Source organism: Bos taurus, chromosome 3, assembly GCF_002263795.3.
Source record: "Bos taurus isolate L1 Dominette 01449 registration number 42190680 breed Hereford chromosome 3, ARS-UCD2.0, whole genome shotgun sequence".
Taxonomy (NCBI): domain Eukaryota; kingdom Metazoa; phylum Chordata; class Mammalia; order Artiodactyla; family Bovidae; genus Bos; species Bos taurus.
In genome coordinates this window covers 87513666-87527151 of record NC_037330.1, presented here as the reverse complement: position 1 = coordinate 87527151, position 13486 = coordinate 87513666, and the positions used below count along the sequence as shown (strand labels likewise).

The window sequence follows — 13486 nt, the reverse complement described above, 5'->3', positions numbered from 1 at the left end:
CTCCTTCTTTATTTTCCTCCCTTACATTTATTACTAACATACAATATACTGGTGATTTATTCTGTATATTACTAATTTATTCTATTCACTGTCTCTCACCCTTTACTGCCAAATAAACTTCCTGAGGGCAGGGGGTTTTGTCTATTTTGGTCACAACACCTACAATACCTATAATCTAGCACGTAAGAGGTAATCAATAAATATTTGTTGAAAAATGCTCAAATATAGATTTAAAACATCATAAACATTAATATGCTATGGTAAGACAATACACTTCTCTAATGATCTACAGGAAAACAATAAAAAAGAAAAATATACAATCTTCAAAAACTTAAATTTTAAAACATCAAAGTTACCAAGATTTGTATTCTCAGAGGACCAAAGAACCTCATTTTCCTGACTTTCTTGGTCTTTTCCTACGAACCTAATCTACTACAGGCTCTTCCTCCTACCAATTAAGCATGGACTCTACCTAACACAGCTAAGTGTCCAAGAGCACGTCCTGTGCTTACCTCCTAAGTGAACTCACTCACTCTCACCACTTCAACTACCAGCATTTCCTGGTGATTCTGAAATCCTCATCTCTGACCGAGACACCTCTGCACACTGGTGCCCAACCACCCTTTAGATGTACATCACTGTCTGAAATGGCAGAGGACAGGAGCTTTAGGTGCAACCCAACACTGTCCTCACTTTAGTAGGAAAGAAACCTTAAAGAAAATCTAACCCAAAAAAGATAGTCTCTAAGACGACACAGACTCACATAATTCCAGATACTGCCTGAGGAATCGTTTTCTTTCATTACAGAAATTAGACCTATGATAGTAGGGAATTCCGATCTCTGAATTATGACTATGTATTCTAATTAACAATATACTCTTCTACTATCAGTTTCACTTCAATCACTGAATTACTCCCAATATTGTAGTAGAGTTTTATTACCTTCAAATTGAATTTAATCACTTGGGGGGAAAAATACAAGAAATTGTATGAGGTTTTCAAATTAAGCTTCCGAACTAGAATAGTTTATTTTTAGAAGAAAAATATCTCTTAATTTTTTCTTCGTCACTGGCTTCCAAATAACATATCTGTTTCTCCAACCATTTTTTTTTTCATACTCACTACTCAATTTATTATTATTTTAAAGACTTCTCTAAAGAACATTTACTACTTCTTTAAAGATCATTAGTTATCTGATGATGAAACAAAAACCCGGAATTTAGGACAGGCTTCAGATAAAAGTTAGGTAGAACTCATTATCCAGTTTAAGCAAACCATGTATTTTTAGAATTTCATTAAGCAAAAAGCAAAGGAAATTCTAAGAGAAAACCATATGGTTATTATGGATTTAGAGATAGGTTAAGCCATTCCCAGGGTAGTATGAGGTTCCTGGGTCTGGGGTGCCACTAAGAAGACTCTCAGAGTCAGCGCTCTTCAATACAAATCAGCTACTTATGAAACTGACTGTCCCAGTCCCATGTTGTCTCTCAAGGGGAATAACTACTACACGTTATATCAAGTAAATTTCACTGCTCTTTCTTTCTCACGTATTTTTCCTTAAAGTTAAGAGTATAAATGAAATGTATTTAGGATAGGTCTCAATAACCTATGTCTGGCTGACCCGGTGCTCACAAAAGGCATAAAGTAAGCTCAAAAAATCAACAAATCCAGTCATCATTCTTTTCAAAATACATCCAAAATCTGACCATTTCTCTCCCGCTCTTCTGCCTCCATCATCTCTAACCAGGATTACTGCAAGAGCCTCTTAAATAGGCTTCCTGATTCCACCCTTGCTCCCCTATAGTCCACAAAAGAGACCCGGTGATCACTATAAAACACTTGAGCCAGATCAAGCCTCCTCTGCTCAAAGCCCTCGCTTAGCTTCCCATATCACTTGAAATAAGAATCAAGACCTTACAGTGGTTTAGAAGACGTCTCACACCTCAACCATTCTCCCCTCCCTTACTCCATTCAGCCCCAGCGTCTTGCTATTCCTTGAATATACCAAGCAAGCACAGTCTCACTTCCGGTCCTGGGCATCAGCTGCTTCCTCAGCCTAGAAGACTCTTCCTCCAGATATCCACAGGACTTGCTCCCCTGCTTCTTTCCAAATTCTGTGTATTAAGGTCTTCCTTGACAAATGAACACTGACTAGTATACCTTCTGTTGCCCAGGCCTCTCTCCCACCTTTCATCCGCTTTGTTTTTCTGCAACGTGCTTATAACTGCTTGACATACTATATGTATGTTTGTTGGCTTGTTTATTATTTGCATTCCTTAACTAGAATGTTAGCTCTAAGAAAACAAGAGGCTGCTTTGTTCCTTGCTCACTCCCCGGCACAATACAACACAGAACAGTACATTAGCAATGAATATTAATAAATGTTGATCATATGAATAAATGAATGAATCTTGTGGTAGTTTCTTACCACAAATAAGAGGCTTACCCCCAAAATACGGTTATTATTATTACACCAAGTAATAAGGTTATTCTTCCTTCACAATGTATACCATTGTATTCTACTTTTCTTATGATAAATAATATTCCTTATTATATTAAGAATCATTTTTTACTTATTTTAGCATCTTAAAATATCAAGACTATGTATTATTTCTTTTGCATCTTTCTTATAGCAGGTACTCAATGTTTGTTCTTCTGAATTTGAAGTCATATTTAAAGAGATGTTTATAATATATCTGTATCTGTTGTGTTATCCCTTTAGCAATTAGCCCAAGACTAATTCTTAAATTGGTAACGAATATTCTGCTTTTAAGCACATGAGGCAGAAGAGAGGATGCAGGCTGCCTTAGAGACGACTAACATTCATTTTGTACCTATGTGGAAAGCACTTCTGAATATGTTAAATCAAAAGAGTTTTAGAAGAGAGTGAATACTACTTGGGAGAAAGCTGTTTCAGCTTGATCCATTAATGAATTCTACAAAGGAAAAAAAAAAAGAGCACACAGCACACACTTTATTCTATCTTTTAAGAGAACTAACCAGAAAGCAAACTAATCTGAAGGTTTTTTTTTTTTCCTAAAAAACAAAACAAAACAAATTCCAGCATCACTACTGGAATTAATACTCAACCCAAAATTTCACATAATTCATTAACTGGTATTTTTAATGATAAGCTGAAATCACTAAGATTATGATCAGTATGATGAAAAACATACCTTGACTTTTAGACTTTCACAGAATCAGTTAAAACTAAAAAGTATGATACTAAAAGTGCTAAACCTTGACTATCATGAAAAGTCAACTATACATACCAATTTATTCACCAGGATTTGTGGACTAGCAGGATTTTTTACTTTTCAGTGAAATCCTTTGAAAACTAATGGTAATAAAAATGGTTGACAGGCTAGTGCTCTTTTTCTAGGCACAGGAAGTAACAGTATTAAAAATAAATGATAGCATAACAATAAAGTCTTGCCTTATGCAGTGTTAGCTCACCTGAGGTATGAGCCTATCCAAGTGCTCAGCTCGATTGCCATGAGAAGGGTGTGTAGACAACCATTCTGGCAACTTGGGATGACCATGGAGGCTTTCTGCAAATTCCATCTGCTGCCAAAACACTGAACTGGCTCTGACGTCCACACAGGCCTAAAACCAAAATTAATAAAAGCACAACGTAAGCTTAGTAATGAGGACATTATTTTTAAATTACCTTTATGTCATTACATTTCTTAAAAATATTTACCATTATCATTTTAATAAAAGTAAAACGCGCTCATTGCTTAAAAAAAAAACAACAACAACTCTCAATAATATGGTAAAGCATCCTCCTCCCTCTCCCTCCCACTAGACAACGTCACAATAATCCCACTCCCAAGAAGTGTGATGGATATTAAGAATGTATATTGAGGGCAAAAATCTTCCATACAAATTAAAATTTTTTAGGTTTTCATAAAAAGATTTTAAAATCTAATCTGTTAACAAACTATAATAAAGAAAGTTTACTCTTCATCTATACTACCAGAATAATTAGAAGACCTCAAATAAAGACAGTTACACTTTTATGTGAAATTCCAATTTTATTTGCATTATATCTTACTACAAAAATGGTTCTGCGTTTTAGAATATAAGATTAAAGTGCTGACTCCAGAAAAAATTTAGTGTTTTTATGCTGTTTGATTCCACCCACTATTAGCATTCATTTACATTTAAAATCAGTCATTCCCTCTTGGAAATCTTTTTTAAAGGATATTAAACCTACACTATAGGTTTTATTTGTTGACATTTTTTTGGCCAAAGCTTAACTTCCTCCTTTACAAATTTCTTTTATTGTATTTATTCTTAAGAAGGATTTCACAAGTTTGAAATCAGAGATATTACTCTATGATTTCTTTTTAATACATCTGTTTACATTTACCTCGTCAATTCACTTGAAGTGAACATTTATCAACGTATGAGTAATGTATTTTTTAAATTTATTTACTTTTTAGTTGAAGGATAATTGCTTTACAGAATTTTGTTGTTTTCTGTTAAAGACAGTTATAGTTTTAATGTACACATCAATTTGTCTACTTTTCCTTGAACTTACTGAAGAACATTTGAATTAAGCCATTCAAAATACCTTACAAAAAAATGAATCTTTAAAAAAAAAGATGGGGTATACAGATTTTGTGTATGTGTGTGTACAATTCCATCATATACTCATATATATATACTTATCTATTCATAGATCATTTCTGGAAAGCTATTTAAAAAACATTAATAGTAGCTACCCTAAGAGATAAATGGGGTGTTTGATGGTGGAGGAGGTTATTTCTGAAATGTATTAAAATATATTTATTTTATACTAAAATTTATTTTCTAAATCCTACATAAAGTGATTTAGTAAGTATTATTATAAACCTATTCAATTTTTTCACACTTCTTATTTTTCCTATAAAAAGTGGCTGGGAAAAAAGTAGTTATATTCCCAACCAGTTTTACTTTTGATTAAAACAATTTTTTAAATTACACTGTATTGACTAAAATGTGCTATCAAAAGCCTTAATGTGCTATCAGCCTTAAAACAGTGCAACTGTGACAAACAAAAAGACAAATAAAGAATACTGTACGCTAATTTAGACAGTCAACAACTATGCCACATCATTTTTAATAAACACCATTAAAGCCATTTTTAAATACTCAGAAAATGAAAAGAAAAAATGATTTGAAATTCAAGTAAGTTTTATTCAATGTTTAAAGCAACACCATTCTTTTTTTATTGTGGTAAAATACATATAACAAAGTTGACCATCTTAACCACTTTTAACTATACAGCTCAGTGGTACTGAAAACATTCACACTACTGTACAGTCATCTGTACCCATAACTAGACTCATAACTCTTCATCTAGTGAAACTGAAACTCTGTACCTATTAAACAACCCTCCATTCTTCCCTCCCCTCAGCCCCAGGCAACTACTATAACAATTCCTGTCTTTATGACTTTGACTACTCTTAAAATACCTCAAATAAATGGATCACACAGTATTTGTCTTTTTACACCTGGCATTTCACTGGGCATAATGTCCTCAAGATTCATCCATGTTATAGCATACTATAGAATTTTCTGCCTTTTTAAAAAGGCTGGATGACATCTCATTGTATGTATGTACCACATTTTGTTTATCCATTCAACAGTCAGTGGGAACTTGGGTCGCTTCCACATTAGCTATTGTGAAAATATTGCTATGAACATGGGTGTACAAATACCTTTTCAAGACCAAGCTTTCAATCTCCCAGGGAATACACCCATAAGTGGAGTTGCTGGATCATATGGTGATTTTAATTTAAAATTTTTTCAGAAACCAACATTTCATTTCCATGGTGTCTGGACCATTTTACACTTCCATTCAATTTCTTCATATCCTCGCCAGCACCTGTTATTTTATGTTATTTTGATAATAGCTTTGCTAATGAATGGTAAGTAGTATCTCATTGTAGTTTTAACTTGCAGTTCCCTAATTATCAGTGGTGTTGAACATCTTTCCATGTGCTTATTGGCAATTCACACAGTTCTTCTCTGGAGAAATGTCTATTCAAGTCTTTTGCCCATTTTTGAATTAGGTTTTTATTGTTGAATTTTAGAAGTTCTCTATATATTCGGATATTAATCCCTTATCAGATACATGATTTGCAAATATTTCCTGCCATTCTGTGAGTTGTCTCTTTTTACTCTGGAGATAGGGCTTCTCTGGTGGCTCAGGTGGTAAAGAATCTGCTTGAGCCCCAGGTTCAATGCCTAGGTTGGGAAGATCCCCTGAAGAAGGAAATGGCAACCCACTCCAGTATTCTAGCCTGGAAAATCCCACAGACAGAGGGGCCTGGTGGGCTACAGCCCATAGGGTCACAAAGAGTTGGACACAACAGAGCAACTAACACTCTGTGAATGGTGTCTTTTGATGCAATTTTTTTTTTAATTTTCATGAAGTCCAATTTGTCTACTTTTTCTCTTGTCAATTGTGCCTTTGGAGTTACATCTAAGAAATCATTACCAAAACGAATGCTGTGAAGGGTTTTGCCCTGTGCTTTTTTCCTAAGAGTTTTTGTTTTAGGTCTTACACTTAGGTCCGAGTTAGTTTTTGTATACAGTATTAATAAAGGTCCAGCTCCACTCTTTTGTGGAGAAATCTGTACGCAGGTCAAGAAGCAACAGTTAGAACTGGACATGGAACAATGGACTGATTTCAAATTTGGAAAGGAATACATCAAAGCTGTATATTGTCACCCTGCTTATTTAATTTATATGTAGAGTACATTATGCTTCATGCTGGATTTGATGAAGCACAAGCTGGAATCAAGACTGCAGGGAGAAATACCAATTACCTCAGATATGCAGATGACAGCACCCTTATGGCAGAAAGTGAAGAGGAACTAAAGAGCCTCTTGATGAAAGTGAAAGAGGAGAGTGAAAAAGTTGGCTTAAAACTCAACATTCAGAAAAGTAAGATCATGGCATCTGAACCCATTTGCCAATTCATGACAAATAGATGGGAAAACAATGGAAACAGTGACAGACTTTATTTTCTTAGGCTCCAAAATCACTACAGATGGTGACTGCAGCCATGAAATTAAAAGACGCTTGCTCCTTGGAATAAAAGCTATGACAAGCCTAGACAGCATATTAAAAAGCAGAGACGTTACTTTACCGACAAAGGTCCGTACAGTCAAAGCTATGGTTTTTCCTGTGGTCATGTATGGATGTGAGAGTCGGACTACAAAGAGAGCTGAGTGATAAAGAACTGATGCTTTTGAACTGTGGTATTGGCGAAGACTCTTGAGAGTCCCTTGGACTGCAAGGAGATCAAACCAGTCCATTCTAAAGGAAATCAGTCCTGAATATTCACTGGAAGGACTGATGCTGAAGCTGAAACTCCAATACTTTGGCCACCTGATGCGAAGAATTGACTCATTGGAAAAGACCCTGATGCTGGGAAAGATTGAAGGCGAAAGGAAAAGGGAATGACAGAGGATGAGACGGTTGGATGGCATCACCGACTCTATGGACATGAGTTTGAGCAAGCTCCAGGAGTTGGTGATGGACAGGGAAGCCTGGTGTGATGCAGTCCACGGGGTCGCAGAGAGTCAGATGTGACTGAACTGAACTGATCCTCTTTTTTTAAGAATTATTTCCTGAAAAGATTGTCCTTTACCCATTTTCCACTTTTGGCAAAAAATCATTTGACCATATGCATGACGGTTTAATTCTGGGCTATCTACTCTATTCTATTGGTCTATAAGTCTTTCATACTAACACCACACTGCTTGGATTACTGCACACTTGTAGAGTAAGTTCTGAAATCAGGAAACATGAGTCTTCAAGTTTTGTTCTTTTTCGAGATTGTTTTGGCTACTCAGGTTCCTCAAGATTGTATATGAATTTTAGGATAGGTTTTTCTCTTTTTTCGGCCATGCCATGTGGCACGTGGAACTTCCCTGATCAGGGACTGAATCTGAAACCCCTGCAGTGGAAATGTGGACTCTTAGCCACTGGATCACCAGGGAAGTCTCTAGGATGGGTTCTTTTATTTCTCAAAAAAAAGAAAGATCACTGGCATTTTACAGAGATTACACTGAATTTGTAGATTGGTTTGGGTACTGACATTTTAGCAATATTGAGTTTCACAATCCATAAGTACAGGATGTTTTTCCATTCATTCATGTCATCTTTAAGTTGTTCCAGAAATGTTTTGTAGTTTTCACTGTACAAGCCTTTTCCCTCCTTAGTTAATTCCCAAGTCTTTTACTCTTATGGGTGCTATTACAAATGGAATTATTTTTGTAGTTTTCATTTTTAGATTATTCACTGTTCATGAATAGAAATACAACTGATTAGTGTGTGCTGATTTTGTAGCCTGCTACTTATTAGTTTAAACAGCTTTTTTGGTAGAGTCTTTAGGATTTTCTACACACATATCATCTTACTTCTTCTTTTCTAATTGGATGCTTTTTATTTCTTTTTCTTGCTCTGGCTAAACGTTCTACTACTACTATGTTGAGTGGAAGTGAAACTGGGCATCCCTGTCTTGTTCTTGATCTTAAAGGAAGTTTTCAGTCTTTGCTGCTGTGTTTTTCATGTATGGTTTTCATTGCAGTGATACAGTTTTCTTTTTGTCTCTATTTTGTTGCCTGTTCCTTATCTTGAAAGGGTGCTGAATTTTGTCAGATGTTTTTTCTGTATTAGTTAAGATAATCACACAGCTTTTTTCCTTCATTTTGTTGATAATAGCATATCATTGATTAATTTTTGTATATTGACCCATTCTTGTATTCCAGGGATAAATCTCATTTTGCCACAGTGTATAATCCTTGTAATAGGCTTCTGAATTCTATTTGCTAGTATTCTTTTGAGAATCTTTGCACTGATGTTCATAGTAGTAGCTAGTAGCTCAGTCGTGTCCGACTCTTTGCGACCCCATGGACTGTAGCCTATCAGGCTCCTCCGTCCATGGGATTTTCCAGGCAAGACTGCTGGAGTAGATTGCTATTTCCTTCTCCAGGGGATCTTCCCGACCCAGGAATCGAACCCGGGTCTCCCACATTGCAGGCAGATGCTTTACCTTCTGAGCCACCAGGGAATCCTTCTTTTCTTGTTCATCTTTGTCTGGCTTTGATATTAGGATTATATGGGTTTCACAGACAAGGAAGTATTCCCTCCTCTTCAATCTTATTAGGAAATTTGAGAAGTAATGATATTAATTCTTTAAATATTTGGCAGAATTCTTCAGTGATGCTATCAGATCCAAGACTTCACTCTGTTGGAAGATTCTGATCATTGACTCAATCTAATTACTAGTTATGTGTACTAAGTCACTTCAGTCATGTCCAACTATTTGCGACCCCATGGACTGTAGCCCACCAGGACCCTTTGTCTATGGGATTTTCTGGGCAAGAATATTCGAACAGGTTGCTATGCCCTCCTCCAGGGAATGTCCCCAATTCAGAGGTCGAACTTGTGTCTCTTACGTCTCCTGCAATGGCAGGCAGGTTCTTTACCACTAGCACCAGTAGTTACAGGTCTATTCAGATTTTCTATTTCTCCATGATTTAGTCTTGGTAGGTTTTGTGTTTCTAGGGATTTGTCCATTTCATCTAGGCTATCCAATCTGGGGCAAACAATTGTTCACAGCACACTATTATAATCTTTTTATTTCTACAAAATCAGTAAAAGTGTCCCCAACTTCATTTCTGATTTTAGTAATCTGAGTCATCTTTATATTTTTATTAGTCCAGCTAGTTCATGATTTGTCAATTTTGTTTATCTTTTCAGAGAACAAAATTTTGGTTTTGTTGATTTTTCTCTGTTGTTCTTCTATTCTCTATTTAATTTATCCCCACTCTAATCTTTTTTAAATTTCCTTCTACTAGCTCTGAGTTTAGTCTATTCTTTTTCTAGCTAAGTTGTAAAGTTAAGTTGTATATTTGAGAGCTAACTTTGGGTATATTGTTTTCATTTTCATTCATCTCTATATTTATTAATTTCCCTTGTGATTTCTTCTTTAAATTCTTTGACTGTTTAAAAGTATACTGTTTAGTAGAGGTCTAACACTATGCTACTAAACAACCAATGGATCACTGAAGAAATCACAGAGGAAATCAAAAAATATCTAGAGATAAGTGAAAATGAAAATACAATGGACCAAAACCCATGGGACACAGCAAAAGCAGTTCTAACAGGGCCATTTATAGTGATACACACTTACCTCAAGAAACAAGAAAACTCTCAAATAAACAACTCTGACTTACACATAAAGAAACCAGAGAAAGGGGAATAAAATCCAAAACCCAAAATTAGTAGAAGGAAAGAAACAGCAACAAAACAAAAACCAATGGGGAAAAAAAAAAAATCAATGAAACTAAGAGCTGCTTCTTTGAAAAAATTAACAAACTGATCAACCTTTAGCCAGACTCAAGAAAAAAAAGGGGGGGGAGAGGACTCAAATCAATAAAATTAGAAATGAAAAAGGGGAAGCTACAACCAATATCACAGAAATACAAATGATCATAAGAGACTACTACAAACAAGTATATGCCAATAAAATGGACAACCTGGAAGAAATGAACAAATTCTTAGAAAGGTACAATTTCCCAAGATTGAACCAGGAAGAAACAGAAAATATATTACCAGTAATGAAATTGAATTAATAATTTAAAAACGCCCAACAAACAGAAGTCCAGAACCAGAGGGCTTCACAGGTGAATTCTACCAAAAACATAGAGAAGAGTTAACACTTATACTTCTGAAACTATGCCCAAAAACCGAAGAGGAAGGAACACCTCCTAATTCATTCTGTAAGGCCAGCATCACCCTGACACCAAAAACTAGATGAAGATCTCACATATACACAAAAATTACAGGCCAATGTCACTGATGAACATGATGCGAAAATCCTCAACAGAATACTAGCAAACTGAATCCGACAATACATTAAAAAGATCATTTACCATGACCAAGTGGGATTTATCCCAGGGATGCAAGGATTTTTCAATGTCCACAAATAAATCAATGGGATACACCACATAAACAACAACAACAAAAATCCCAGTGCCCTGGGGCAGTAGGAGGTGAACCACACATGTAGTGCTCCTACATTTCTAGGAGCTGCCCAAGGGACTAGCCACTGTCACATCTATCTAAGGCACTGATAGACTCTAGAGTACTTTAGATGCCTGGGGAGCACGGGGACCAAAGACAGATTCAGACTAGCCTGAATGTTTGAGAGGTTACCTAAGTCTCTGGCTGGGCTGATCAGCAAAGATCTCCTCCTGTTTGAGGCCAGTCTGTGAAGACTGAAAGCAGTGGTTGTTTTTTCCATTGTGAAGATACCAATACCATAAGTCAAGAGAAATGAAGAAATGGGGAAATGAGTCCTGAAGGAACAAGCTAAATCTCCAGAAATCAACCCTAATGACGATTTACCTGATAGAGAATTCAAACCAGCCATTATAAAGCTGCTCATCGAGGTCAGGAGAAATGCATGAATTGCAGCCAAGAGATAGAAATTACTAGAGTACCAAACAAAAATCTTGGAACTGAAGAATACTATAAATAAACTGACAAATTTCAGTAGAGGGATTCAACATCAGACTAGATCCAGAAAGGATCAGTGAACTCGAAGACAAGGCATTAGAAATCATCTCATGAAGAAGGCTTAAGGAATTTATGCAATATTACCCATCAGCAGACCAATTTATACATTACAGAAGTCCCAGAGGAAGAGAGAAAGAGAAATGCGGCAGAAGAAAAGTATCTCTAAATCTTAGTCTTTCTATTCATCTAGACTCTCCAACCAAACTCCTGCCAGATACCACGTTCTCTAAGAGGTAAATTCTGACACTAGCAGTTCTGAATTTTTCTTTGGAATGGCAACAACACCCTACACTTATCTGAGTCATTCTGGCATTCTCCCCTGTATTCTACATAGACATGTGGTAGATAAAACAGCCATCTGAGATAACACTATAAAGAACTGTAGCAGAAGGGTAACTGGATTCTTAGATGTAGAAGAATACACTGAGGCTATAATAAAATTAAATTTAAAGGAACTGAAAACATATATAAAAATGGTCATTTTACGGACAACAGGACAGATGTCCAAAACTGTTCCTAGCAGGTTAAAGTATTGGGTTGACCAAAAAGTTTGTTCGAGTTATTCCATACCATCTTACAGAGCAAAACTTTTGGCCAAACCAATATTATCAAAAAATTCCATTTCAGAAGTAGGAGGAGAAAACTTTATTATCTGTGAGCCCTTTGACAAGTTACTTGCTTTCTCCATCCCTCAGTTTCATCCATAAAAATGAGAGATTAATTGTACTTCACAGGGTTGCTATGAAGATTAAAAGAGGTAGCATATTTAAAAACACTCAGAACATGAGCAATACATAAAGAAATGTGAACTATTATTATCACTGTTGTCAAAAATCATCATCATTGTTACCATCACTACCATTACCATCATCATCTACCAGGATGTCTCAGTTTATTTCAGTCTCTTACAGGTTCCTTTTGCCAATATCGTACCACTTGTTAAAGCTCACCTTATAACCCACTTCTTGTTTAAACAATATTCTCCAGTCAATAATTAAAAACTGCTCTTTTACAACCAACTAAATGTGACATAGTCCTGAGATGGTTATTGCTAAACTATTCTCAATATGTGCCAATCCCACTCACTTAAAAAGAAAAACAATGACTTATCAAAACCAATTTTATGTACCCTAACAAAGAGGAAAAATGACAACTTCCATTATTCTATAATTCATTTCATTTTAAAGTTTTCTGCATTTTTGATTGCCAACATGTCAGTTCTACATAATTTTAATAAATTTTCATGCATTTATTTATCTATCCTAAAATGTTTTATCATAAGATTCAAAAACTTGTGCTGAAATCAGAGCAACTAAAAAAAAATTAAATGAAATCACAACAGCTTGTCTCTTTTCTCTAGGTGAAACAATCAGGTTCAAAATAAGATGTAATCTATAACACGTGCATTAGGGGAGCTGACTTCATGGCACACCTAGTAAATGAGACGTTCTCATTTATTATTTTTTCTTTCTTAAATAAATCACTAAAAACATAAGACTTTAACACAAATAGGACACAAAGATAGTCAGTTCGCTATGTAAAAGGCCAGATTACCAACCTGGAAAACTGAGACCTGAATTCTAGCCCTGGCTCTTGCTGTAGTACTAACTGCGTGCTAAGTCACTTCAGTTGTATCCAACTCTACGACTCTATGGACTCCAGCACACCAGGCTCCTCTGCCCACGGGATTCTCCAGCAAGAATACTGGAGTGGGTTGCCATGGCCCTGATCTTCCCGACCCAGGCACGGAACCTGCGTGTGCTTCATCTCTTGCACTGATAGGCGGGTTCTTCACCACTAGAGCCACCTGGGAAGCGCATAACAAGGGAACCCACTCCATTATTCTTGCCTGAACAACTGGATAGAGGAGCCTGGTGGGCTACAGTCCATAGGATTGCAG

The 13486-nt window shown here is 36.0% G+C and overlaps 1 protein-coding gene across 6 annotated transcripts in view; it reads right to left on the bottom strand.

Moving 5' to 3' along the window:
* OMA1 (OMA1 zinc metallopeptidase) overlaps positions 1–13486 on the bottom strand; it is a 92204-nt gene that overhangs the window by 44337 nt on the left and 34381 nt on the right. For all 6 annotated transcript variants that reach the window (XM_024986367.2, XM_024986373.2, XM_059882691.1 and 3 more), the window contains 1 exon segment: positions 3457–3606. In XM_024986367.2, coding sequence (XP_024842135.1) covers positions 3457–3606 — 150 coding nt within the window.